The 27,995-nt window shown below is 39.9% G+C and overlaps 1 protein-coding gene across 1 annotated transcript; it reads right to left on the reverse strand.

The window, feature by feature from the left end:
* Positions 1-22,973, reverse strand: POPDC3 (popeye domain containing 3). The gene is made up of 4 exons (XM_040983117.1): positions 22,875-22,973; positions 3,803-4,537; positions 2,839-2,947; positions 1-780 (listed from the first exon to the last, which is right to left on the reverse strand). The coding sequence occupies exons 2-4, from the start codon at positions 4,285-4,287 to the stop codon at positions 499-501; spliced, it is 876 nt and encodes a 291-aa protein (XP_040839051.1). The 5' UTR covers positions 4,288-4,537; positions 22,875-22,973; the 3' UTR covers positions 1-498.
* Between the last annotated feature and the right edge of the window lie 5,022 nt (positions 22,974-27,995).

The following is a 27,995-nucleotide window of genomic DNA, read 5'->3' on the forward strand; positions in this document are numbered from 1 at the left end:
ATCTCTTGCATTTATTTCATTTTTAGTCATATCAAATAACTTCACATTTAAGATAAATAATTGCTGCCCCCGCAAAAGTACATCTTGCTTTCATCAGAGGTTATAACAAAACAAGTGAGTTCTGGAAATGCTTATTTGGACAGCAGCAACCTGCTGTCATCGCAGAACACTTGCTGGCAGCTGCTAAAGAATCAGTGCCTAAGCTAAGAGGGCAAGCCGACACATGGAGCAAATGGGAGACGAAGCTGAGGCTGGGGAATCTCAGATTGCACACAGCTATAACTCTCCCTCCCTGATTATAATAATAAGACACACAAGAAACATTTGTAAAATTTATTTGCAATGCAGAATATGAGATGTGTAAAACATCTGGCAATGGCATGTTGCTCTGAATTTGATTTATAAAAATATTATTGAGCTCAATTTTCTGTATTTTGCAATTTATTTGGGGAATGACGAAGTCTTTTTAAAATAGATAGGAAATTTCAGACTTTGATGTCATTTATCACAGTATCGTCTGGAATTCCGAAACTGTTCTGTCAGCGGCGATCTGGGTCTTTCTGGACTTGACATTTGATAGAAGTTGGGTAACCGAATATCATAGTGATATCTTTTTCCTATGTATACCCTGTCATTCAAGGCATAGAGTTTATCTGCAATGTCACTGCCGATTAAAACTGAAAACAGGCGGGAGATGTAACGATGCTGAGCAAAGAGCAAATACAGTTTCTTTCTCCTCCAAGACACATATCGGCAGTCAGTTTCAGCTGTTAGGGTTACCTTAAAAAAAAAATGAGATGACATAGAAGCAAACATTAGGAAGAAAATTGTGCCACACTTTTTCCCCCCAGCTTTACATCTTTACATGAATTTCACTTGCTGCTTTTTTAAGATTAAAAATGCCCACCGATTCACAAAAATACTATAAAAATAGCAAAAGAAAAATTACAAAATGTTACTAATTATAATTTATTTTGTGAATAAACACCATGTTGTGCCCATCTCCAATTTTATCTATTTTCCTATACTTGAGTATCTAGATTTTGCATTTTGCTAGAGGAAAGGCTACTTGATATTTAAAAATACCAGGGCTGGCTAATGTTAAAGAAGTATGAGGGAGGGTACTTCAAGAAGTTAATGAAAATGGAATTACAAAACAGCTTCATGTTTCAGTGATATACCACCTACCCCTGTTAGAACGGCTACAGTCCAAAGCACAGAAAATAACAAAAACTGGTGAGAATGTGGGCAAAAGGGAATGCTTGCATACTCTTGGTGGACATGTAAATTAGTCTTGGCTACTATAAAAAACTATGTGGTAATTTCTTAAAAATCTAGAAATAGGCTTGCCACATGATCCAGCAATCGCACTACTGCGTATATACCCAAGAGATATTCCCACATTCTATCAAAGAGATACCAGCACTACCATGTTTATAGCAGCTTTGTTCAAATAGGCAAAAGATGGAATCAACCAAAGGGCCCATCATCAGATGAATGGATAAAGAAAATTATGCAAACACACACTCATTGGAGTATTATTGAGCTATAAAAAGAATGAAAGCATACCATGTGTATCAAAATGGATACACTAGAAGATATTATGTTCAGTGAATTAAGCTGGACAAAGGCAGATACTGCATGCTGTTCCTTATTTGTTGGAACTAAAATAAGTAAGTAAATAAATAAACTAAAATGTCTGTGTTTATCGGTATTGCTGTAAATATAGTCTTGCCAAACTTTATTTTATATTTTATGTAAAATCAATGGTTAACAATGTTTTAAACCATATTCATAATGATCAGCGATTATTTTAAAATTTACTGTGTATGAGAGAAATGGCCACTTTTGCTCTTGATTATTATTTACAGCCCTTGCGTTTTTCCTGCTGAACCATGATCTTTTACTTTTTACTGATTGAACTCTTTATTTAGTAGAACATTAAAACCTGAACTATAAAGTAAATTAAAAATGTTATTCAAAACCCAATAAAAGAGGAAAGGAGGAAGGGACAGAGAAGGAAGGAGAGGAGGGAGTTAGGGTGGTTAAAAGAAGGAGAGTGGGAGGGAATATCATCAAAACAATTGTATCAAGGAACTACACTGAATCTGTGTTATTTGTATTGATGCCATACGAACATGAAAAAAGGTATCAGATGGTAAATAAACAGGTTTGTGTTGGCACAAAAATGTTGAAGCCCATGTATAATTTTTTCATGGTCTTTGAAGTTTTCTTGTATTTTCCAACTCAATTCAAACTATGGTCACTTAACCCTAACTCTGTGTAGTACAACAGAATTTATAGATTTATTTTTGTTGTGTGTGTATATATATATACACACAAATTTTATCTGTTTATATGTGAATAGTATATTTATTCATTCATAGGAAGCCAATTTAGCATAACAAATTGAACCTACTGAAGCAATTATCTTTCAGAGCTGCTTAGATGTGGCAGGAGAAAGTGGTGACAGTAAATTGCTATCATGCTGTTGCTGCAGAACAACTGATGTCTATGAGCAATTTAAATTTTGAAAACTTCAATGAGTTTATATGTTACCTCCCACATACGCAGTTGCATGAAGGAATGCCTAAAAGCATTCATCACAGACTCTTCCCTCTCATATATCACACCTGTTCTTGTCATTGCTACACCTCTCAAGGACAGCAGTCAACAGGGGTTGGGTAGAACTGGGAAGCCACCATGTGCTCCAAAGTACATTCCAAAGTTAAATGCAGATTGTGCCCCCGTGTTCTGCTTTTCTGCTTGCTTTTAAACCAAAAATGTTCTGCTCGAAAGAAAAATTGTTACTTAATTGTGTGTCCAGTTATTCCTTACCTGAAAAATGCCTTCCTCTGTGGGCCTCAGTGAATCCCACTCAGGAGAATCCAGGAACTGAAAGGGGAAAATGTAGTGCAGAAACTCGCCATCAACTGTCACTCTGATCCTAGCAAAACAAGAGCATCCTTTATGACGGAAGGAAAAAGAAACCAGGTCGCTGGGGGCAGGGGATAAGGAAGGAGTGCTTCTGAATACCTCTCTAAAACTTTTACTGGGCAAAAGATTAAAATCATACATCAAGACAATATCCTATGAGATTAATACACTGACGTTCCTCAGAAGAATCTAGAATATTGAGCAAAACATGAAAAAATTCAGGAAGTTGTACATTTATATATCTACATAATTCAAGTTGATGAACATTTTGAAACATAAAGGAGTTCTGCTGCAAATACCTCTGTAAACTAAATTTTTGACAATTAAAATGACATGAATAATAATATTGTTTTTCCCCCACTAAATTTTATTTCAAAAGTTTAGGTTTCTAGTATATTCTCGAGGATTTCCCTCCCCCTGTTTCCAGAGCTTAGGCAATTACTAGAATTTGTTGATGATTTCAAAAATTAAATATCTATTACTTACAAGAATGTTCTATCAAAGATTTTATTTTAAAAACCACATATGCCAACATAGGCATTCTAGTAATTTGAGCTAGCATCATCTTGTCCTTCATTGTCACTACTTACAAGAAAAATTTGATGCCCGTTAAATAAGTTCATATTGTGATTTTGATATTCACATTACTTGATTTCTGAGATGAAACAGTCAGGCTGTCAATGACTTCCTGCTTCCAATAAAGTATAGTGTGTGCTCTATGTCTATGACTCATGTCTCAGACTTTCTCAAGCTTTGCTGTGCTAAATGCCACCCAGGACTAAGCTACACTGAGATGGAAAAATACGGTGGAATGAAACAGAAAATTAATGCAGAGGAAAAACATGCAAGCACCAAGGGTACAAACCTTCCTGAAACAAGCAGGGAGAGTTTATCAATGGAGGTTTTCCCCTGCATGGCATAACAGTGCTCCTTTTCCAAAGTAACCACTTCAGAGCTCAAAGCAATCGTTCTGAAGACAGGCAAAGAGATCCCCAGGGGCTGGAAAAGGGAGCTGTACAACACCTGGAATTCTCGGGCAAAGGTTATGCTGCGAACTTGATAGGCAATATGAACAAATTGCATGAAGCAGATGACAAACAGTACAAAATTCCAGGAAAATATGTCGGCTGCACACACATCTACCCAAGCCCAGACAGCAGAACAGAGAAAACCCAATCCCAGCACACTAAAAACATAAAGGAGCCCAAAGAATCCACTGCCACCCATGAAACCTACTACAAATAAAATACTGGCAAGGTGATAAATGGCGCCTTCAGCCTCTTGCTTCCAGACTGTGCAGACTGGATGCTCATCTATGAGGTTCTTCCATAAACTTGAATTTCTTTCCATGGTTCTGGTACTTGTCTGGTTCACTTTTTAGTTGACCTTAGATGGCATCAGGGCAAGTAATCAAGTCCTTTGCATTTCCATCATCAGAGTTTGGCTCAGTCTTCATGAATCACAGAAACCATGGACACAAGGTGACATTGATTAAAGGACTAGTGGGCATGTATCTTGAACAAGCAGGAATCTTGATTTTTTTTTATAAAGCTCATCTGGTATACTGATTTAGATTTAGTCCACAAAGTTTTGTTGATTCCTGTGCAAGAAAAATAGAAGAGAAATAAAAAAGATCTCATTGAACAAAAGAAAAATTGAAAGGTATATGAAGATTCTTCAAAAAGATTGTAGAAATTAAATTAAAAGATAGGTTTATTTTCATGCAGAAAACTTGGAAATTATGAATTGATATGAGGGGTCTTTGAAAACTTCATACAAAATGCTAATTATGAAACTTTTAAAATATTTTTTTATTTGAGATAAAGAGAGATGGACAAAGAATTTGTATCCATTGGTTCACTGCCCAGGCACATGCTGCAACAGTAATTAGGCTAGCGTCAAGGGACAGGATCACTATCTAGTAGCTCTCCAATGCAGGAGTCAGGAACCCTATTATTTGAACGATTATTACCACCTCCCAGAGTCTGAATTGGTGGGAAACTAGAGTCAGGAGCCACAGTCAGGAATCGAACTCAGGCACTGTGATAAGGGATGAGTATCAAAACTAATAGACTACATGCCAACTCCTTCAAAAAATTTTGGAATCAAAATAAATTTTCTTTTAATTTCAGTTTGCTACAAACCTTTTGAAGTACCTTTGCATTTAATGAATCAACAGCATTACTTAGGCAAGTGGACTTTCTACCCTCTATGAAGTTAACATATTCAAAGTACAGATGCTGTTGAGCATTAATTAAATTTCTGTGATATAAAGTCTATTTGTTAGAATTAGCTGACTACAAATTGTCAAGGTAGCCAAGTGCTCTACAATCAGCTACTCTCTAAAGCAGTGGTTCAGTGTACTTGATAGTCACTTGGGATAGTGAATAAAAATGCAGATTCACAGACTGTTCCCAGACACACTGAATCAGACTCCCCAAGAGTGGGAACTGGATGTCTGTATGCTGAAAGAGCTCCCCATGTGATTCTGATGCATTAACCCGGGGTCTTCCAAAGCCTAGCCTTTGATGGATACTGTCTGGCAACAACCTCCACATGACAGAGAGGCTGTGTCATTTAAGCAGGCTGTACAGCAGTCAGTGGCAGAGCCGAGCTTCACCACCTGTATCCATGGGTCAGATCCAGTCTTGCAGCTTCTCATGAACATGTTTTCCGTTCAACACACTGAGGAGTGCCAATTTAATCAAATTAAGAAAGATAATTAAGAGTCATAGTTAAGGAGCACATGATAGACTATGAAATGTTTAACAAATTAAACTGAAATTATCCAAGAAATATAAATTTAGTACTGTTTTGCTATAATAGCAGCTATGTCAGGCTAAAGTTTGCATCCATGCAACTAAAATAAACATTAGTGTTCCTACTACTTACACATTTATTTACCAGATGGTCAAAAATGTTACGAAGTCTGTTCCAATTCTGCACATACATTATTCCCCTCTCAGCCATATGGCAGAAAGCTATTATGTGATCTGAGGAGCGAATTAGCTATGATACCAGAGCAGGACTCACCAGTATGTATCATTTGCCATTAGGATTCCTAACGATAAATGGTTTCAACGGAAAGCAGTCCATAGCTAGATTTTTTAAAATCATAACATTCAAAAACCTTGAATTATGTGCTATATTTAGCACTTTATTTTTGAAAATCTATTTTGAAGTAGATTATTTCTAGAACACCTGTTAAAATATCAGATATCATAGATCTTGTCTCAGAGGGAAAAAATGCTCACAGAGATGAAAATGACTTAGCTGGAGTTTTGTTTGTTTGTTTAAAGCAGTGTAATAGCCAAGAGAACTCAAATTGGAAATAAAGGAGCTGTTGTGGCTGAAGTTCCCGGCTCTTCATCTTCGACAGTGATTCTTTTCTCCATAAGTAACAACTTCAAGAACAGTGCAAGGCAAATCATTAAAAAGAAAGAAAATGGGGAAAAAAAGTACATAGACCTGTGACCTACCACCATATTGCTGTTTTTGTTTAACTTGTTTTCAAATACATTCCCCACATTCAGCATGTGCTTGTTCAGTCTCCTCTATCATCCACCCATCCTCCACCTCCCCATTCCACCCAGTTAATCCAACTACTACATGACTAACTTGACTAACAAAGTTTCAAAATGTGAAATAAATGGTGAGAATAGCAAACTGCTCCCCACAAATGCCAGTCTCCCTGCTGTTTTACTGTTTAGGCTAGAATGCTTTAGAGCAACCAGTTCTTCTGGATGCCAAACATAGCCATGGAACCCAATATTCAAAAACAGACTTGCAAGTACAGGCTCTGAGGTTTGGCTTGAACTTCGTTAAAAATTCATAATTCTCAACAAAATGTGAAAAATGGCAGAGGCTGCGACAACTCAGAAAGGAATTTACTGCAGGAATATAGTCCCCTTAAAATCTTTATTTTGGGGCTACCGTAGGGCTTTACATTGAAGAAATATGAATTATGATCAAGAGAGCAACTGTGTTTTCAGTTTTTTCTAGCCGACTTCTGTTTCATTAGGCTGATACCAAACCATCTTTCTATCCTTGCCACTGTATTGCTCAAGTGTGCTGACTTGCCCTGATTAAATTACCCTACACCCCTCCTTTCTTCACATAGTGTTTGTGCAGTCACCAAAACAGATGTACTTTATTAGCAGAGAAAGAACTGACAGGGACAGGTGAGGAGCAGGCGTGTGTGTGCCTCAGCTGTGTGCCTACCAGCACTGTATGAATGCTGAATATGATTCATCAACCAGCTGCCTGACTTGGTGCCTGGAGGCCTGAAGTCATGCTTCGGTGTAAATAAAGACTGATACACCAAAGTGCCATGAAAGATTTCTTGCCTAAGCAGTAAAGTTTATCTTCCCCGAAAAAGTTTGCACAGTGAGCTACAAAGAATGATGACAACATAAGTGCAATATAAGAGTTCCAAGCTCACCCATTTTTTGCTCTTTAAATGTTAACACTTGGAGTGAAAAAAAGGAGTAAGGAAATGTAAAAGAAGCTACAAGGAGGTTCAATGAAATGCAACATAAACCAGACGGCAAATTTACTGATAAGCTCAGAAATGGCATTTATGTGTTCAGAATGCTTACACTTTGATGTGGTTGCCACACTTAGTGCCAAGATGGAGGCCAAGTCTAGATTTTCATGTCCAGCCCACTAATCAGAAAAGTGGGGTGCAAGATGGGTGACATCCCAGCCTTCAGGCACAAGATGCAGTAAGAGACACACAGTGGGCAGAAAGGGAGCTTGAAGCTCATGTCCTGCCCAGCCAACAGTGTGATCTCCCCAAGCTGGGAAGCCAAAGAAGAATTTTCTTCCAGGACTGGTTTACTAGGAAAATAAAAATCCTCGTGGGCTATTTGAGACCTCTTCAGTCTTCTTGTGGTGCTCAATCCATTATTTCTGGGGACAGAAAGAGCCACTTGAGAAATTACTTGCCTTGTTATTATTTAACGTTGACCAGTTTCCTCTATCACACTCCTAAAGGGCAGCAGGGCAAACACAGATGGCTTTATGTTTCTGATCCTTGGCTTTCAGTGAATGATGATTACCCTGGCATAGAAATGTGAGCAATCTGCCTTCTCCGTCCCCACCCTGGACCCAAACCAGGTGTTTTAAAATCTTCTGTCAAAAGCAGCATGGAATCGGAGAGCAACTAAATAGGCAAGATATTTCAGCACAAGGAGCTGAGGAGTTGGGGGTATCACTTATTTTTAAAAATGTCTGGCACAACTCCAAATCCACAGGGGAATCCTTTTGTTTGCTTACAACCTTGAGTTCCTTAAGAGCAGTTTAATTACTGCTTTGATTAAAAACAACTCAAGTAGCCAGTGGCATTGAGTTCGTTTTGGTTGCTAGGTAACAGGCAAGCTCAAAATTCTACCAATATTCTACTCATTAATTAGAGTCAGATCCCAGCTTTGGTATGTGTTCCATATGCTAAATTCTCATTTTCTCAAGTTGTTTCTTTTTCTGCTTATCCTCGAGGTGCTACATTTACTCAGCAACTATGTTCCAGGCATATTTTAAAAATTATCTCATTTAATATTCCCATGAGGAAAGCACTATTATCTCTATTTTAAAGATGAGGGACTTGAAATTCAAAGAGGGTAAGTAAGCTGTTTGAGGACAGATTGCTTATGTAAAGGAGCTAATACTCCAGCCAAACCTGCCTGGTCCCAAAGCTCTTAGTCTCCACTACTCTGGTATGCTTCCACTATCGCAGAATTTAGAAAAAGTAGGCGTCAGTCTCTTCGCTGCTATTTTGGTGAACTCAGGTGCGTTTATTCATCAGTAGAGCAGAGGAAATATCATTCAAGTGAGAAAAACCTGCATTGTAAAATTTGAAATGCTACACAAATAGTACCACTACACCTGTTGCTTGTATGTAATACAGCTGCTCCCTTAGGAAAGCTCAGTTGTTTAAAAGCTTTCCTTCCCCCTAGTGAATGCAACTGGAAACAGAAAAACAGTCACTCTTGGCTGTTATCATTTTTTTGCTAAGTGTTCATTCTTGCGCAGGGGTCAGCTCTGTGTTAGCCTTGCCAGAGACCAAAAAGCCAGTCTCCAGAAGCCCAACATATATCTCCTACCTTAGACTACCATTTAGTGCTTCAAAACAGGTATCCTCAAATCACTTACTGATTTAGGGGGCTCCTTAAAAATGTCTCCTTCACTTGCAAGTAGGGCAACCCAATCAGAATGCCAAAGTCATGGCTTCTTGGCTTCCAATGCAGTTTTCTGATGATGCACCTGGAAAGGGAAAGAGGAAGGCCCAAGTGCTCAGGGCCCTGCCACCCGCATGAGAGAGCCACATGGAGTCTGCATTTCTGACTGTGGCCTGGGAATGGAAGATGCACTCTCATTGTCATATTCATATTCTCGCTCTGTTTTCTTTCCCTCATTCTTTCAACTAAATAAATGTTTTTGCAAAAAGTCCCTTCAGAAGCTTACCCAGAATAACTGAACCAGACTTTGTGAGGCAGGCCCGAAAAGATCGCTTTCTAATTAAGTTTCTATCTGATTCTTAAGTACACTGAAGCTTGAGAGCATTGTTTTCCCATTGTTCCTGAATGACCAATGAATTATCCTTGTTTGCTTGCTTGCACTACTCAGCTTTGTCCGTTCTTGGCTGACTTGTCATTGTCCTTGCGTGCTGAATACTTGTCCTGATACTCCTTGGTTTCTAGTTACTTGTCCACTCAAGGAAGTGCTGGCTTTAACTCATCATTTTGTTCTTCAGTGTATCCAGCTTACACTCTTTCTGTAGAGAAGCTGGGCTCCTATTAAATAGCTGTCTGACTGTAAGCTTACATATATAAACACATGTAAATGAATATACATGAACTATACAAGGGAGACTAGCATACCAGAGAAGTAAACGTACTATGCAGTGTGCATCTATACTTCCAATGAAACTTTTAAAAATACCTCTAAAATATGATATTAGCTTTTCTAATCTTGTCTGTACTTGTCATGATACACTTAAATGTCAGAAAGTTAAACGTGTCTCTTGTATTAAGGCTTTATAGTGTTATGATAATTTGGAGGGGAATGGCAAGGGAAGAAAATGGGAAAGGAGGGAGGGGAAATAGAGAGATGAATCCTTATACTTACAAAAATGTATTGTGGAAAACAATAAAAAATTTTTTAAAAGTTTGCAGGTTTTAGCACACCAGGTTGGTGATGGGGTCCAAATCCAGAGATCATTACTTGATTGACCTGTTGTTATCACTCAGGTACTAGAAACTGTTTCACAAAATTCCAAGGGATTTGAATGTGCAAGGGTTAAGAACCATTAACAAGAGATGAGTGTTTAGTTCAGTAGATAAGTCTCCACTTGGTATATCTGCATCCCATAGCTAAGTCTCTTGGTTTTAGTTCTAGCTGTGCTTCCAATTCTGTGACCTGCTAACTTGCACCATGGAAAATAGCAAATGGTGACTTACATACTTGGCTTTTGGCTACAGATCTGGAAGAACAAGATTGAGTTTCAGGTTCCTGGCTTCAACTTGGCCCAGCCCTGGCTATTGCAAATACCTCTGTGTGTGTGTGTATGCAAATGTGTACCTTTCAAATAAATGAACTTTGTAAGAAAGAGTTCTAGTAGAGAAGGGAGGTGGAGGACAAGAGAGAACAGAATATTCTGCAGAGGATGTGAATTTCAGTCTTCACTTTTAGAGGGATGGAAAGGCACGCTGTCTCCTGTGTGTTCTCATTTCTACCCCTAATGTGGGCAAAGAGACATTTTCCACCTTGTACTCATCATTCCAAGGCTGTGGGTATTTTTCAGCAGCTTTTCCTTATCAGGGAGAACCAAAATACACCTTATGGATTTGAGATTTTAATATCCTTCCTTATCTGCCTGCTTGGCATCTATCATATATTGTGTAACATTGACCATCATGTAATTTCCTTTTTTTTAAAAAAGTTTTATATACTTGTTTGAAAGACAGAGTGATAGACCAAGCAGTGTGTGCAAGAGAGCATGCACTTCTATCTGCTGTTTTTCCTCCTCAGATGATGTGGAATACCTGGGACTGGATTACGTCAAAGCCAAGTAACTGTATGCTAGCATTGGGCCATTTTTCACTGCCTTTGCACATGCATTGGCAGGATGCTGGATAGGAACTGGAGTAGCTGGGAGGAGAACTGGTGCTTGAAATTCGACAGCCCACAGTTTGGGCTTCTTTTAGAAATTTTATTGCTTATAATAACTACAGCCATACCACCCTGAAGATGTCTAATCTTGTCTGGCTGACTTTTTAAAAACATCATAATTTCTTATTTTTTCTCACTTGGGGAATATATTCAAGCATTTTAAAAAACAAAGTGAACAAAGATTGTGTATTTTTTACTCACTGGTCATTTTACATGTAGGTTTTACTTTCTATATTTAAAGTTCTGTCTACAACATAGTTGGTCTTCAGTAATTGTTCTCTGACATATAAACATGACAATGCCCAGGGATAAATGTTGGGTTTAAAAGACAATACAGTTCTGCAGTAAGCAGGTTAATAATCAAGAGCTCAAGTGGGATGTAATTGATACCTGAATTGATGGTTTAGATCTTGAGTTAGAAACTAAAAAAGAATAAATAGACCATGATGAAGAGAAAGGATCCACTAATAGAGAGGAGAGCTGAAGATGTTCGAATTTGTACAAGATATGGAAGTTAGAAAATACATCAAAGGGAAAAGGGAAAACCTTTTTCATTGTTTACCATGATGATTTTGTTGCAGCAGAATTCACAGCCAAAGATAAGGGGCAGGATGGAGGACTCCCTCCATCCCAGTTGCTATCTCCCAGGATAGTGCTGAATTAAGACTGGGGTTGGTAAGATTATCCAAACAGTGTAGGAAGAAAAGAGGGTTAAAAACAAGTGCCTATTGTCAGAGGCTCAAGGTGGGGCTCAAGGATAGGGCTGTCCAATATGGGAGATATTAAGTACAAGGGGGCATCTGAAATGTGGCTGGTCTGACTCAAGGGATGATTAGTAATTCTTATGTTGATAATAGGTTGAATTTATTATGTTTTGGAGATAGTTAAATTAAACCTATTAAATTCTTGCTATTATTTTTTAAGTGTTGCTACTAGAAAATTTAAAACGACATATGTTGCTTGAATTATGCCTCTTGAGTAACAGGAAATGCAAAGACTTGGCATGGCACTGTGCAAACAGTACATATGCATAATGCCTAAATGTACAAATACATAAGAATTATTCAGGATTAGAAACAGAGTTGATATCAATGTATGATACTGGCTACAGTATTCATTTGCTACAATCAGACAGATGTTACCATCTGGTTTCTGTCATCAGAGCTGGCCAATCCCTCACAGCTGTTGGCCATATTACTCTACCAAGGGGAGCGTTTCCTTTTGCTTTAGGAGAGTTCTTCTTTCCCAAGCAATTATGTTGCATGGTTGAATTTTTCACATCTCATTTTCTGATGGTATCTCACATAAAACAGTAGAAATCTCAGAAAACTGGATTGTGGTCTTCTGGATTCAAATACACACTTGGCTTTACATTCACAAAACACATAGAGCTATATGTGCCATCAGTGGTTTAGGCTTGAGAATGCCTTTGATCTTCCTTTTGAATGAGAGCTGAGAGTCTCCTGGAGACATGCAGAGATTAGAGAACATGCTATAGGCTATACTGGACTTCCCCAACTTCTGTCTCAGCCAATGTTATTTGATTATCTCTTCCATGAATGACCTTTCACTTTATCACACATTCTTGATAGAATTCTAAGATGGCCTCAAAGGTTCCTGCTCCACTGGTTTCCTTCAGTGTGGGCAAGATCTGTGACTGGAATGGGATAGATGCTCCGTTGATTAGGTGGCATTACAGGCAAAATGATGGTGAATTATGTATGGTTCCCATGGTTATACTATATAAGATTTCACATTGGATTGAGAAATACTGGAAGTCAGAGATGTCTAAAGGCAAACACCTATGTTATCAATTGCTTATGGGGTCCCCAAGGAAAGGAACTAAATGTGTTCTCTCTGAACTTAAAGAAGTCGTGAACCAACAATATAACTTGCAAGATCATTGGCATGTTAATCTTAGAACTGCAAAGGACTGAATTCTATCAACCAGATAAGGAGCTTGAAAGAGGACCTCAAATTCATTCATATGAGAGATGCAATGTGCCTGACACCTTGATTGCAGACTGTGAGGAGCTAGGCTAAAGATCCTGCTGGACAGTGGCTGTGCTTCTGACCCACAAACCAGAGATAATCAGCAACTGTTATTTTAAGCCATTCAGTTACTATTAATTTTTTACACGGCAACACAGAACTAACTACAGATACATAATTATAAGTGTTCATGATATATGGATCTTTTCAGTAATCTGATAATCTGTATTTTATGATGGACTTAACAATATTGGCCCATGAAGCAGAAGACATTCTTTGTAATATTTAAATCAGGATAACACAGGAGAATGAGTCCTCAGTTGCATCTGGAAAACAAGCACCATAACGGCCCTTAGGAGTTACACTTTAGTTCATTATGGATTAGGCTTTTGGCATGATAGTTAGGATACTGCTTGAGATGCCCACATCTCATATGGGATTCCTTGGGTTCAAGTACCAGCTCCATTCCTAATTCCAGCTTCCTGCTGCTAATGCACACCCTGGGAGGCAGCAGATGATGGCCCGAGTAGCTGGGTCCCTGTCACCCATGCTGAAGACACAAACTAAGTTCTGGGCTCCTGGCTTTAGCGTGACTCAGCCCTGCCTGTCACAGGCATTAGGGGAGTAAACCAGAAGAAACAGCAGTAAACGCCCTCTCAAACTTGCGACTTGACTGTTTAAGTCCCAGGCTCTACTCAATGTCTTCTGACTCCTCCACACCCTGAAAATGGTTAAAAACACAAGCAGAATGCCATCCCATCTTGAGACAGCTGCTATGACATCATGCAGTATGTTTACCAAAGGGAAATTTCTGATGAAAACTGTGATAGAAGCTCAACATAGTAAGCAGGCTTTTCTTGATGTACATCAATGGCAAACACCTGTGCTTTCCTTTATGCCAAATAAACTCACTTTTTCTACTAGATTAAGTTCTCAAGCTGCTTTCTGGCAAACCTTTCCAAAAGGGTCATGTATAGTACAAGTAACTGGCAATCACTTTTCTCTTTTTCCTTCATCTGGTTAAATAATCAGGTGTACCACATACCTGTCTTAGAGGAGCCACTTTAGACTCCTGTTCTCTCTTGGACTTCTCTGGTACAGGGAATACAGGCATGCATTTCTTGTCTATTTGTCTAAATTATATTACATTTAGTAGCACTTAATTTGCTACTTTTAATCAACTAGAGTCAATTCTACTATAACACAACATATGTGATCCTAAAAAAAAAATCAATGTGTTGTGCAAAACTGTGCAATCAAAACTACAGGGCTTATGGGAAAAATGGAGTTATGGATATAACATTTAAATTTTTCACCAGTGGCCTATTTTGAGCAAGATAGGAATTTAGTTAAAACAGCAGCATCATTCTGTCCACGTTAAATGGTTAAAATACACAAAAACAACACTTAGCCTTTAAAAAGACCAAAAGCTTGCTTAGTGTAGGGGTGTGTGGCATCGGAAGGGTCACAGTTTATGAATCATCGAAAAGAATTGTGGAAAGGGGCAAAAAATTGTCACCTTGAAAAGCGCATTCAGCCTAGTGGCTAAGATGTCCACTTTCCACATCAGAGTCCCTGGGTTCAGTTCCCGGCTCTCACTCCTGCCTCTAACTTCTCTCCAACACAGACCTGGAGAGGAAACAGCTGATGGCTCAAGTAATTGGGTTCCTGTCACTGGCCAGGGAAACCTGCTTTGTGCTGCTAATTCTTGACTCTAGCCCAGCTTCAGTCCTACCCATGGGTATTCTTTTATTCTTTTTCAAAAACAACAGATTATTTATGAATTAAGAAAATATTACCATTCACACCTTCAATTCTTGAGTGTCTTGTTTTACCTTTAAAGTGTAGATCATTGGAAGTATGCTTTTTTTTTTTCTTGCAGATAACTGTTTTGTCACAATTAAGATCTGATTTTTAAAAAGATTTTATTTGAAAGGCAGAAAGAGAGGGCGAGGGAAATGTGGGGGGAGAGAGATAAGAGATCTTCCATGTGCTGATTTATTCCTCAAGTGACCACAATGGCTGGGGCTAGGTTAGGCTGAAGCCAGGAGCCTGGAACTTCATCCAGGTCTCCCAGAAGGGTGACAGGGAATCAAAGAACTTGGGTCATCTGCTGCTGCTTTCACAGGTGCATCAGCAGGAAGCTGAATCAGAAGCACAGCAGCAAGGGCTCAGGCCCACATTCTGTTATGGATGCTGGTGTCATAAGTGGTGGTTTAGCCCCCCACATAACATCAACTTCCACAACTGAGTTTCAACAAGTGTTGAGCCTCTTATTTCACTGACTTGTGTACCACTGCTGGAAATTCTTTGTTTTAACCCAGTGAGTGATGTTTGAAACCATCAAATCAGGCAATACTCAAGCAGAAAGCAACAGCCCTGCAACCATAGTGATTTCCCTTTAGGGTTCAAATGGGCCTGGTGTTTTTCTTCTTTTCCCCTTTATTTTTAAAATTTTGATTAAAATATAGTAAATGCACCTTTCATGCTGTTACAGTGATATTCTGACATATTTAGCTATCGTGCATTGATCAAATCAAATTTACTCTGTGAGAAAGGTATTTCATTCTCAAACCATATGCCCAGCAGTCTTTCATTTCCACTTTTCCTTCTTTTTTGTGTGTATGTGTTTCTACTTTTTTTTTTAGCTTTTATTTTTCATGATGCAGTTCCATAGGCTCGGGATTTCCTCTTCTACCCTCTCATTTCCCCCCTCTGCCATCTTCCCCTACATTATTACAACAGTCCTTCAGCAACACTCTTTTTCTTTTCATGCTGCCTTCACAGTACTTGAGGTTGTTCCAGCCTTTTATTGTTGCCTGTGATGACCCATAACATGAATTATTTTCTTATTCTTGTAGCCCTTTCTTCTCACATGCACTGTTTGGCATATTTGACTCAAGATGGTTAGACATTCTCGGGATACATGTTCTTATTCAGGGAAGTGCGTAAGTGTGAAGGAACAGCATAATATAACTAGGATAATATGTGGTGAACCAGGGTGGCTAGGAGATGGATGTGTGTGATGGTATTTCTTGCATTTCATGTATTTCTACATTGCTCAGTTCTGCTGGTTACAATTTAATGAATTCTCTCTCTCACTGTTTATTGTGGGAGTAAATCATGCACAAAGGAAAACAAAAGTTTCATTACTCTCATATTTTCTCCTAATAAAACAATTGTATTGCAATTGCATGTACTTCAACAACAGTTGACTGTCATTAGCTCACAAATGGCCAGTAAAGAATTATGACAACATATGCAATAATTTAATACTTCCTGCCCACATGGAGCTTGTGTGTTCATGAAATTCAAATGTTAATACTAGTTTCCAAATTATGAGATCAATTTTATATAGCTAAAAATATATCTTACATGCAAATAAAAAAACTTAAAACTTACCTAAAGTCAAGTGTTGCATGCTAAATTTCAATATGACTGTGCTTGAAAAGGCATTCTAAGGCTTTAAAAAATCAGAAAGAAAGCAATTCTTTGTAGAATATCTATCAAAGACCAGACATTCCATGCATTCCGTGCATTACTGTACTAATACAATGCATAGTTTCTTAAACATATTTTTATTTATTTGAGAGAAATATAGAAAAAGAGAGAGAGAGAGAGATTTCCATCTACTGGGATAATCCCCAAAATGCCTGTGACAGCTGGCTGGGGCAGGGCCAGGCTGAAGCTGTGAGCTGGGAACTCAACCCAGGTCTCCAATATGGGTGAAAGGGACCCAAGTGAGCCATCACCTGTTCCCCCTACCACTCACCCGCTCGTAGTGCACATTAGTTGGATTCAAAGTGTAGCTAGGACTCAACCAAGGCCATGGGATGTGGGTGTCCCAAGCAACATCCTAACTGTTGCTTCAAATGCCAACCTAAACACATTACATACTAGAAAGAGTTTATAGGCTTATCTGTAGATAAACTAATCTACAGGAAGTAATTTTTAAAAAATCCTTAGCAAGAAAGGTAACTATGCCTAAAGAATACACTGAAATTCTTATGCTTTTCACAAAAAACTGTTAGGTTCTTAATGTGGATTTCAGTGTAAAGACCTATTTTACCAAATTGAAAAAAAAAAATCACTTTCTTTAAATAATTTAATGGCTTCATTAAATAATTAAGCAAAACCAGTAAATTCTTCCTTTAACCAAGTTATCCCATGAAAAGATTTTGCTAGCACCCTGTCTTTTGTAATTTCTCCCTAGATTAACATCATAGTACTTATTAATGGTGAATATATAATGAACCTGTCAACAATACCTACTAGAATTTGTCTCTAACTTAAAAATTGTTTTCAGAATGCTAGCTCCTGGGCCTGGCACAGTAGTCTAGTGACTAAAGTCCTCACTTTGCATGTGCCAGGATCCCATATGGGTGCTGGTTCATGTCCTGGCTGTCCCACTTCCCATCCAGCTATTTGCTTATGGCCTCGGAAAGAAGTAGAGCATGGCCCAAAGCCTTGGGACTCTACACCTGAATGGAAGACCTGGAAGAAGCTCCTGGTTCCAGGCTCCTGGCTTCAGATAAGCTCAGCTTTGGCCATTGCAGCCACTTGGGGAATGAACTAATGGTTGGAAGATCTTTCTCTCTGTCTCTTCTTCTCTCTGTAAATCTGACTTTACAATAAAAATACATAAATCTTTAAAAAAATGTTAGTTCCATTAATATTTTGATGAATAGTAAGGCTCAATAGTTAAGCATTTCTTTTCTCATTAGATTTCTTTGGTTATACATAGTCCTTGGTGTTAGCTGACACTACACGTTTATATTTAAATTACAGGAAGTTTTTTTTTAAAGTATCTTGAGGTTGGGATCAAACACAAAGAGGCATGAGATCTATCTGCAGCTCTGTCTCTTTGCCTCGGTCTACTTTCCTGAAGTAAGGAGGCATAGCCCCCTTATCTCCACAGTTCCTACAGCTACCAGATAGTCTGTGTAACTGAATGGTGTCAGGCGGGCACAAGCATGAGCATGTCCCACCCATGCAGGCCCCTTACTTCCAGCTGATTGTTGTGACCACAGGGTTGTCCGCTCCTCTGACTTCATGGGGACATTTCTGACCTTGAAATGCTGGTAACTAATTTTTTTTTCAAATACTGTTAACAGCCAAAGGTGAGCAGGTAAAATTTCAGGGGCCAGCCATGGCTCCAGGTTACTAGTCTCCAGCCTTGGGAGATCACAACTGCTGAGTTTTCTGTCTAATAAATCTGGAATAGACTGACGGGATTTACATCTTTGCATAGTTAGCTTTTTTGCCAAACAGAATTTCTTGATCAGGAATCACGTATCCCAAATGCACAATTAGAATCTTTATCTAAAACTCCCTTTGCTATCTGACCAAGTATTGGTGAAGGATTGTCCACTAATTAATGATTTCCTTAAGTTGCCAAGATTTTAGTTAAACTTGAAAATGAAGACAGCGAACAGAAAACAAAGCTGAGCTCCTACAGGAGCTTAGGAATTTGAAGAAAATGCTTAAAAATGTTTCTTTTCATTTCTCCCTGTGGAGATCAAATTTTCTTTCATAACAGGAAATAAAGCATTATCTGTATCATTCATGCACTGTGACTTCCAGAAAAATTAGAATGTAACATGTGTTTGGAACTTGAATTTTAACCTAATTCTTTTATCTCCAATGCAGGAAAAAACACAAACCCAACCACCTACCTGCATGAGGTACTCATATCAAGTCACTTCACAGCTACAATAGGGGCAGAAGAACACCTCTTCAAGACAAACTGAGCCAAGTCAGAATCCAAGTATTCCGTACCTATTGCTAGGAATACCATGTTACATTTTCAATTATGCATCAGTTATACTTTTAAAATTTAGACCATCAGTGAATGTATGAAAAAATAAAGAATAAATTCACAGAAAAGACAACTGATATGGAGAAAAAAATATTAGAAATATAATGGTAACTAGTGTCTGAAGTAGACAATTGCAAAAGGGAAAAAAATCACCTCCTAAGGGGAAAATATTGCAAGCATTCAGAGCAAGTGATAATTCCAGTAGAAATAATATACCAGGTTCTATAGGAAATCAGTACAGTACTTAACCAAAATATAGCCTGGCTAAGTCACCAAACTTCAAACAAAAAAAGCAAGCTGACTCCACTAGGGAAAGCTCTCCATAGCCTTCCACATGTCCACAGCCACATTAGCTGCCACAGGTTAATGGAGCACAGGCTGCATAATGTGAGGTTAGGAAATTGTGGTTCAAAATGTTACATCCAATGAAATAGCCATGTAAGTACAGAAATAAAAGATGGACATTTCAAATAGAAAAAACACACAGGAACTGAGGCTTCTTTGGAAACAAACACATGGTGACACAATCTAGCTAATCTAAGAGAGGGCCACAAGTTAAAATTTATGCATGAGATGCTTTGGTAAAAGGACCAGGGATCAGCCTGGATTCTATTTAGTTATAAAACTAAGTTGAAACAGTATCTGCAAGGAGGCTTTTAAGGCGCAGTGCAGGTAATTTATTTCTTTACAACATGAAAACAAATGTATGAGAGCAGCAGGAATCTGAGCAAAAGGGAAATCACACTTTGTGTGCTGTAACAAGAAGTCACTATCTAAATCAATATAAGTTTGCAAAATCTGACCCCAAGGTGTAACAAGAGACTTTCTTTCCCTAGAAGGAAACCTTATTTAAGACCTTTTGTCTTTGGAGGTGAACAACTACTACTGTTAAGTTCAGCAATTCCTTCACTTTCATTACAGTTTGTTAAAATGCCATACAAATGTTAATTAAATGAGCATCTCCAGTATATCATATAAAGGGAAAACTTTAGACAAACCACATTTAGCAGGACTTGGGCTGACTCAGGGAGTCCTCAACATCAGAAGTTCAGAGAGTTCTGCCTGTCTGAACACTAGATGATTTGATTGGCTCCAGCCTTATTTGAGGGCAGTTTATTCACTGGCTGTCCATGTGATTGGCTGAAGCTTGGCTGACAGTGATTGGTTGTAAACTGGCCATTTAATGTTGACTCTAATTTGTTTACAAAGTGAGGTAGCAGTTTATTACATAGGAACTCAAAGTAGAGAGTCAAACTAATGGGTTTGTGCCCTATATTTAAATTTACAAGCATATGATTTATAAAAGCATTTCTGTCATCTATCCATCAAGCTATCCTATTTGTAGAAATGCCCAGAAAGATAAATGGAATACCTTTAACTTAAAGAATATTTCTAGATGCTAACACACTATTAAAAATGTTTATGCATTGTTTATATTTTATGATGACTTTAGAAAAGAATGTAATTTTATATTCATTAAAAATTGTAAATATAAAATATAAATATATTTAAACATAAAATATAAATATGAAATCTGAAATAATCTATGAATCCATCAACCAGATGAACAAATATCAACATTGTCATGTATTATTCAGATCATTTCAAGGTAAAAAAAATTCCACAAAAAATGGGAAATCCCTATGGATTGTTCACCCTAGCCACTCTGTGCCTACTCATTCCCTAAACATAATTTGTGTTGAACCATATTTAAATATTCACTAATCCAAAAAAACATACAATTTAAAATGAAATGCAGGATTAGGCATTTTTTTCAGATGCACACTTAAATTTTTTCTTGATGATTCTAAACATAAACATAAAATAGACAACAAAGTATATAATAAAACACCATTACCTAGATTCAGTAAGTGTCAAGATTTTGCCACATGCGTTTTTTGAAGTTAAATGTGACACCTGGCACACTGTTGTTCAGCCCACTGTTTGTTCAATCAATGAAAAAATGCCTTCCAAGACAGAAGAACCAAGGCTAGCTGTGCTCTGGTATTCAGGCACTACACTCACCCAGTTCCTTGTCACCACAACTCTGCAACCAGAATATATTCAGCATGGTTCAGAGGAGAGAATGAAGCTTGTGCAGGGGGAGATTCTTCCTGTTACGCTAGAACTATCGCACACCTTCTTCCTTAATGACCTTCCCTGGCCAGTTCCAGAAGTTGAGATGGCCACAGGAGGCTGTTAACTCTGTTACACACACACACACACACACACACCGTGCGCCCTGAGACAGTTTCACTTGGGGTCTGTGAAGATTAATCCCTAGCTCTCATTGACAACACCTATTGTAATCTGCAGTTTTAATAACTTCTCCTAGAACTGCCTAGAATAACAAATAAGAAACATGTCCGCCTAAAAATCTAATCAATCTATGAACTGATGGGCATTTTGAACCCCAGTGACCATCATTACAAAAAAAAATCATCAGTGAGAAGTGCAGGGATATTTTTTAAAGCATTTTTGAAATTTCTTGCCTGCCATGTTGCTTATGAATTAGTATCCTCGCACTCGGTAGCAAATGCTTCCTAACATTCTTGATCTTTCCAAGAGATTGTTCAAAATAACCAACCATAAGTGCTCCAGCGTGTCAACCCTAACAGTCAGTCTTCGTGTAAGAAGTATGGGATTTTGGTTTCTCTGACATTTTTATTTAATAGCACAGAGTGTAACCATTTAGAATCACAGTCTACACAATGATTCAGCTATTTTTGAGTAACTAATAGGATTTAAGAAACCCAGCTATCAACAGTTTCCCATTGAAACGTCCAAAACGCCAAGGACAGATGGCATCGTCCTCTACATTTCAGTTGGTGTATTTCTGCTTCGCACAGGCTTTTCAGGACAGGAAAGAACCTCAAGAATCACCTGGGATGGCGGATGAGCCAGATCTCTTCCCTTTGCAAACATGGCAACTAAGATCCAGTTTTTGTTTCTAGTTTCTGTTTCATGTAGTTCTTGTTTGGATTTCGATTGCCATAAGAAGCAAGTAACCAAGTCGTTGTACTCTCACCTGGGGGATGCTTTTATGCAACAGTCCCTAGGATTATAAACAATGGCACAGCCGCTAAAACGTAGTAGAAACCAGCAGCAACAATTTGTAAAGCCTATATTGAAATTCAATTGCTTCAAAATAAGTATTGGAGACTGTGAAAAGGCAGGAAAGAGGGAAGTTAACCGAAGCGTGTTCGAGAGTGGGCTTCTAATTCTATGCTTTCCATTTGTCATTTACAAAAAGAATTATACGGTTTTGTGACATAACCTACTGGCTAAAACAATTTCTGCCCTAGCTCTATTCTCTGAGTTTTAGTCGTCCTCGAATCCTTTCCTAAAGTATGGGAAAATACAGCTACCACTTGAACTGAGCGACCTTGGAGACAGGGTAATTTAGCGACTTGAAAATTTCTCTCTCTCTTTCTGGCAAGGGATCCCCAAATAGAGAAAACGGGTCCTCATGACCTTTATAAGCAGCTTTGGTGCGCCGAACCCTCCTCCCGTGCCTGAGAGCAAAGGGCTTGACTGAGGTCAGCGTTTCGCCCTCAGTTTGGGGGCGAGGGAAGGAACCCAAGACAGTCTGTGCCCCTCAGACCCACTTTTCTCGCGCGCACATCTGCCCTTCCGTTTTGGGGTTCTAGGCTACCCAGGGCAGTAGACACCTGAGAAGCAAATTCTCCAGGAAGCCTGTCCGACCGAAGCTGGCATTATCTGAGCGGCCAGCAACTCCCAGAACGGCAAAGAGCGAAAGGCGCGGGCAGCGTGCGACCGCGGCGTGGCGGCAAAGCACCCGCGTTCCGGGGTCGGCAGCCAGGCATCCCCCACCTTGGGGCGGGGCCGGGACATAAGCCGCGCCCGCCAGGTTGCCCGGGATCGCTGCAAAGTGCGAGGGTGTGCAGAGTTCAGGAAGGAGGCAGCTGACGCGGCGACCCCGAGCACCTCTCCTTACCTTGCCTTCCCGCTGCTGCGCCAGGCTCCGGCCGTGCGCCCGCAGAAGTTTCCCAGGCGAGCGCGCCGAGCCGGGCTGGCCGGCGCGGAAGCCCCAGCGCCCCGGCAGCAGCCTGACCGCAGCCGGCTCCGGAGTGGCGCGGCGGCGCGGGCGGGGGCCGGGCACGGGCGCGCGCCCCGGGGCGCAGCGGAGCGGGCGGGGCGGCGGCCGCGCCTCGCTCGGCCGGGGCCACCGCAGCCCCAGAGAGCAGGTCCTGCTGGGAGTCCCAGAGGCCGCCGAGGGACGAAGTTTCCAAAGACGCGCTTCCCCACTTGTGCATGACTACACCGTTAACCCAGCTTTCTCCGTAGAACCTGGCAGTGTGCAGCTCTTGTCTGCCCTCCCAGCCACTGCTCCACGTGCCCCATCAGTAAAGCCAGCACAGGAGGGCCCAGAGGGTGGCCGGAATACGGGTGTGTCCGACATAGAAAAACGAATGGCTTTGTTCAAATCAGTTAGCATCTTAAGAAACAAGTGGGTAAAAGGCATAGGCAATCATAAAAGGGGGAAAAAAGTTCTAGCCAGCAATAAGGACACGTAATTATTGCCATATAAAAGTCACAATCAAGTATATATTTTTTCTCCCTATGAAATTAGTTAAGTTTTGATTTCATGATAAAAAATATGTGGTGATTGTTGAGGGACCAGTGAAAAACGAAACTTACTCAAGGATTTCATCTTTCCAGCTCACTGTTACTGTATATAACCATGCTGGTAAGAGTGATTTCAGGAACAAAATACTGGGTAGGTAAATAGTGTCTCTTTTGAATCCAGGATAATTACAAAAACAAAGAATACCCATGGTAAAATTAACTCCCTTTAATTGGTACTGGAACTAAGGGTCAAAAATACCCATAATCCTAAACCCATGGTTGATTAAAACCACTGGCCTTTTGCCAAATTGAGCTGATCTAGCCCATGGCCTTTAGCATGGATATCTGAAACATGGCAAAGAAAGTGAAAAACCCACAAGCTTTGGTGTCAGTTGAACTGTACTCTGAGCTTAGATTTGTTATTTCTTTAATTTTTTTGTCAGCTCAGGTCTCCCACACAGGTAACAGCAGTGCAGTCACTTGTCCATCACCACAGCCTCCAGTGTCCTTAGCAGGCACAGGCAGCCAGCAGCTGGAATGGGGAACCGAACTGAGGCCTCTCATGTCACGTGTGAGTGTCTCCATGACTACACGAAATACATGTTCTTTTACTTTCACTGATCATTTAGTAGTGTTCTACGTTAAAAATATGGATCCTGATTATATTTGTAGCTATTTGAAATTAAGAAACTCAGGAACAAGCAAGATGGACTTCTGTGAGAGACCTTCAGGTGGCTGTGGTTGAGCTCCAGGATCCCCTCATGTTCATGCCATGATGAGCCTCTGCTGTCACGTCTAGCTCCTCCACATAACTGCAGCTAAGAAGATGGGTGATCCTCTGGCATTACATTGCAATATATGGCTCCTTGTTGGAGGACTCTTTGTCCTGTGCCATCTGGCTCAATGGGAAAGTCTACATGACTAGGAGGTAAAAGGCAGGCAACAACCAACAGCCAGCCAACACGAGGTCAGGCCCCCCACATACAACACATCCAACAAATAAGTTCTCCCTCTTGTTTCTAAATGGGAGTTTGTCAATAGGATCCCTCCAAACCACCCAAACTACAAATTTTCACCTGAAAACTTATTTTTCTCCCCTGACAGCTGCTCAGGCTTGAAAGGGAAACTGAAGTCCAGTAAGTGCTTCTCTGTGCCAAACTGCAGGAACAGCCTAGCTAGACTGATTGACCCTCAGTTGACCCAGTTGTCATCAATCTCCTATTAGAATACATTTACATGTTAAGACCATCTCTGTAGATCTGACTTTCCAAAAAAAAAATAAAATAAATCTTAAAAAAAAAGCCCATCTCGATGTGGTACAGGGGAGACAACTGATACATCTGCTGCCCCAGAAGGAGAGAAGGACTGTGTCTGAGCTTCCTGGAAAACACCACTCAGTTCCAGAGATAAAAGGAGCGATGGTCAATGGTCTGTTATGGGGTGCAGCCAGTGATAGCCCAGCACCCATTGACAGTGGGCAAATGAAATTTGGCTGTATTCCTTACCTTCTGTCCCGAAGGTGGGTCCTAATAACAATGGAATGATAATTTCATCCTAAACCCCTCCCCTCACATCCCAACTTAGCCAGGATATTGGATGAAGATAAGTCCAATTAGTCTAGGTTGTTTTAGCTACAAGCCCAGTTCCTGTTCCTGCACATCCCAATGAGCACTAGCCCACAACTGATTTAGGTATTCGCTCCTGCCCACCTGACTCACCTATCAACTGAGGGGACGTTATTGCATTGTTGTGTAACCACTCCCCTCACAAGCCCCTTTAAAAGGCCCGTGAAGTGGAGGCTCACTCTCTCTTTCTGGTCAGGTGCTTCCGTTACTCTGGCACCTCAACTCTTGGCTGACCCAGGACAGGTAATCCCTGAGCATGGTCCCTGTGTACTGCTTAGATGGGACAATGGATATAGTAATGTTGTTTCTGGTTTGTGTACTATCAGAAGTTTCAGCAGAGGTGAGGCTTACCAGTAGTGGAATGAGGGCAGAGAAGCCAGGGAAAGGTGAATGTCTGCAGCTTTGTAAGTGTGTCCAGGTTATTCGTTGCATGTCACTTAGGATAACTTATACTGTTGGGGAAGCTGGGATATAGGTCTTCAGGCTAATGAATGGACTTAAGTGTAATGACCATTCATTTCTCTTTGGATTATGTTTGGTTGGATTATGATTGGTTGGATTGCCGTCTGGACTTCTGATTTGCTATTTTTAGTATGCTCTATTATCACCAAGCTTGGTTAATAAATACTCCTTACTAAACCTTAGACATGTCTGTGTGATCTTGCTCAAAAGGGCACTCCTCAAAGGGCACAGGTGTGCTAGTCCTCTGTTCTTCGTGAGTGCAAATCCTTCTTTGATAAATTTTGTGCTAAATATTATTACTCTGCTGGATTCTGACATTTTTGTTTTTCTTAATCTTTCTCATGCATTTCTGGCTTCCCTGTTGTGTTCTGATTTCCCTGTTTTTTTAATTCCTTCCTCTACATTCCCCTGCCTTGATCACCACAGAGTCTCCATGAGATAAATTCTGATAGAATGGTACCCCACAGAGCAGCCAAGTCTAGGGACTTCCAGTGTGTTCGGCTTCAGAGATTGTTCGTTATGAAATCACAACCCTTCTCCATTTAAGTCTTTTGGGATGTTTGCTTAACAGAAACTGCGGTGTCTGGACAGGAAACACAAGTCTACTCGTAGAACTGAAGCTGCACAGAGTCAGGCGGAGTATTTATGACAACTAGAGCAGGAGTGGGACTGACCCACTTGTCTTCCCAAAGCTTTAATTTCAAAATTCAGGCTCTTCCTATTTTGTTTCCTTTGCTATTAGCTTGCTTCTCCTCCAAACCCCAACCTTTGGTGTTTGTGTACTTCTTGGATAATTGACCCCCTTCTTTCAGATACAAACCCAGCCTTCCTTCTTCCCTTTTCTTTCATTCTTCCACCTTTCCCTCGCTTCTTTTTCCTTGTTTCTTTCTTTTTTAAAGATTTATTAATTTTTATTGGAAATTCAGATTTACAGAGAGGAGAAGACACAGAGAGAAAGATCTGTCCAAAGATTCACTCCCCAAGTGGCTGCAGTGGCTGGTGCTATGCCAATCCAAAGCCAGGAGCCAGGAGCTTCTTCCAGGTCTCCCACACAGGTGCAGGGTCCCAAGGCTTTGGGCTGTCCTTTACTGCTTTTCCAAGCCAGTGACAGGGAGCTGGATGGGAAGTGAGGCCACTGGAATTAGGACCGGCGCTCATTTGGGATCCCGGCACATGTGAGGCAAGGACTTTAGCCGCTAGGCTATTGCACCGGGCCCTCTGTCTTTCATTTTTAACCCCAAATAATTTTCTCTAGTTCTTTCTCCACACTCCTCATCATCTTTCTGTTATTTAAGCAAAATATGAATATGATGTCATACACGAATGTATGTTTTGTGGCATTAAACTACATGTCAGTGAAATTTGTCAGACAAAAAAATAGCTTGAAGTTCGTCTCTTTTATAAATATAGCATTATTAAAAAAAAGCTATATAAAATTGTGTCCCAAGGTTGCTGTCCCTTTCACTACTGCAGTTATTTCCAGTAGTTGATGCAATAAACCAATGCGGTATGCCTGACTCTTTGTGCCCTTGTGTGATTTCTCCCCTCAAGTGCACACCAAGAAGTAAAGCTTGAATGGATCCGTTTTCATCTTAGTGACTCATTGCTCTCCAAAGCAGCTGTGGCAGTTTACACGCATACTTACTGAGTGAGAGTCTGCTTGCTGAACCACCCACCACACATGGTAGCACCCAACTCAAAGTTCCTGTTGTCTCTCTCTTATTCTTTTTCTTCTCTATTTTTTCTCACTGTTCTTTTCTTATTTTCTCTGGCTCTTGTTCATTCTCCATTTCTCAGTGTCTTTCCCTAAAACACATACAAACGTACATGCATACAGGTTCTGTTTTTCTTTTTCCTCATCTTCTTTTTTTTTTTAAAGATTTATTTTTTTATATTGGAAAGTCAGATTTACAGAGAGAAGGAGAGACAGAAAGATCTTCCATTTGCTGGTTCACTCCCCAATGACTGCAATACCCAGAGCTGAACAAATCCACAGGAGTCAGGAACTTTTTCCTGGCCTCCTATGTGGCTGCAGGGTCCTGAGGCTTTGGGCAATCCTCCATTGCTTTCCCAGGCCACAAGCAGGGAGCTGGAGAGGAAGTGGAGCAGCTGGGATATGAACAAATGTCCATATGGGATTTTGGCACTTACAAGGGAGGGATTAGCAAACTGAGGGATTGAACCAGACCCCATCCTTTTGTGCCTTCTTTTTTTTTAGTTTATAAATTCTAACTTTATAGTGTAACTTATTAACTAGTTTACCTGAAAATATCTAGGTCTGCAAATGTACATTTAAAAAGTGCCATTGGCTGCAATATGCTCTATGTCACTGTCTCACTGTACATTTTTTTTATTGAGAGAAAATTCCCACGACATGAAATAAACTATTTCAAAGTACACAG

This window comes from Ochotona curzoniae, unplaced genomic scaffold (genome assembly GCF_017591425.1).
Source record: "Ochotona curzoniae isolate NIBS_2020 unplaced genomic scaffold, NIBS_Ocur_1.0 contig_3819, whole genome shotgun sequence".
NCBI classification, from domain to species: Eukaryota; Metazoa; Chordata; class Mammalia; order Lagomorpha; family Ochotonidae; genus Ochotona; species Ochotona curzoniae.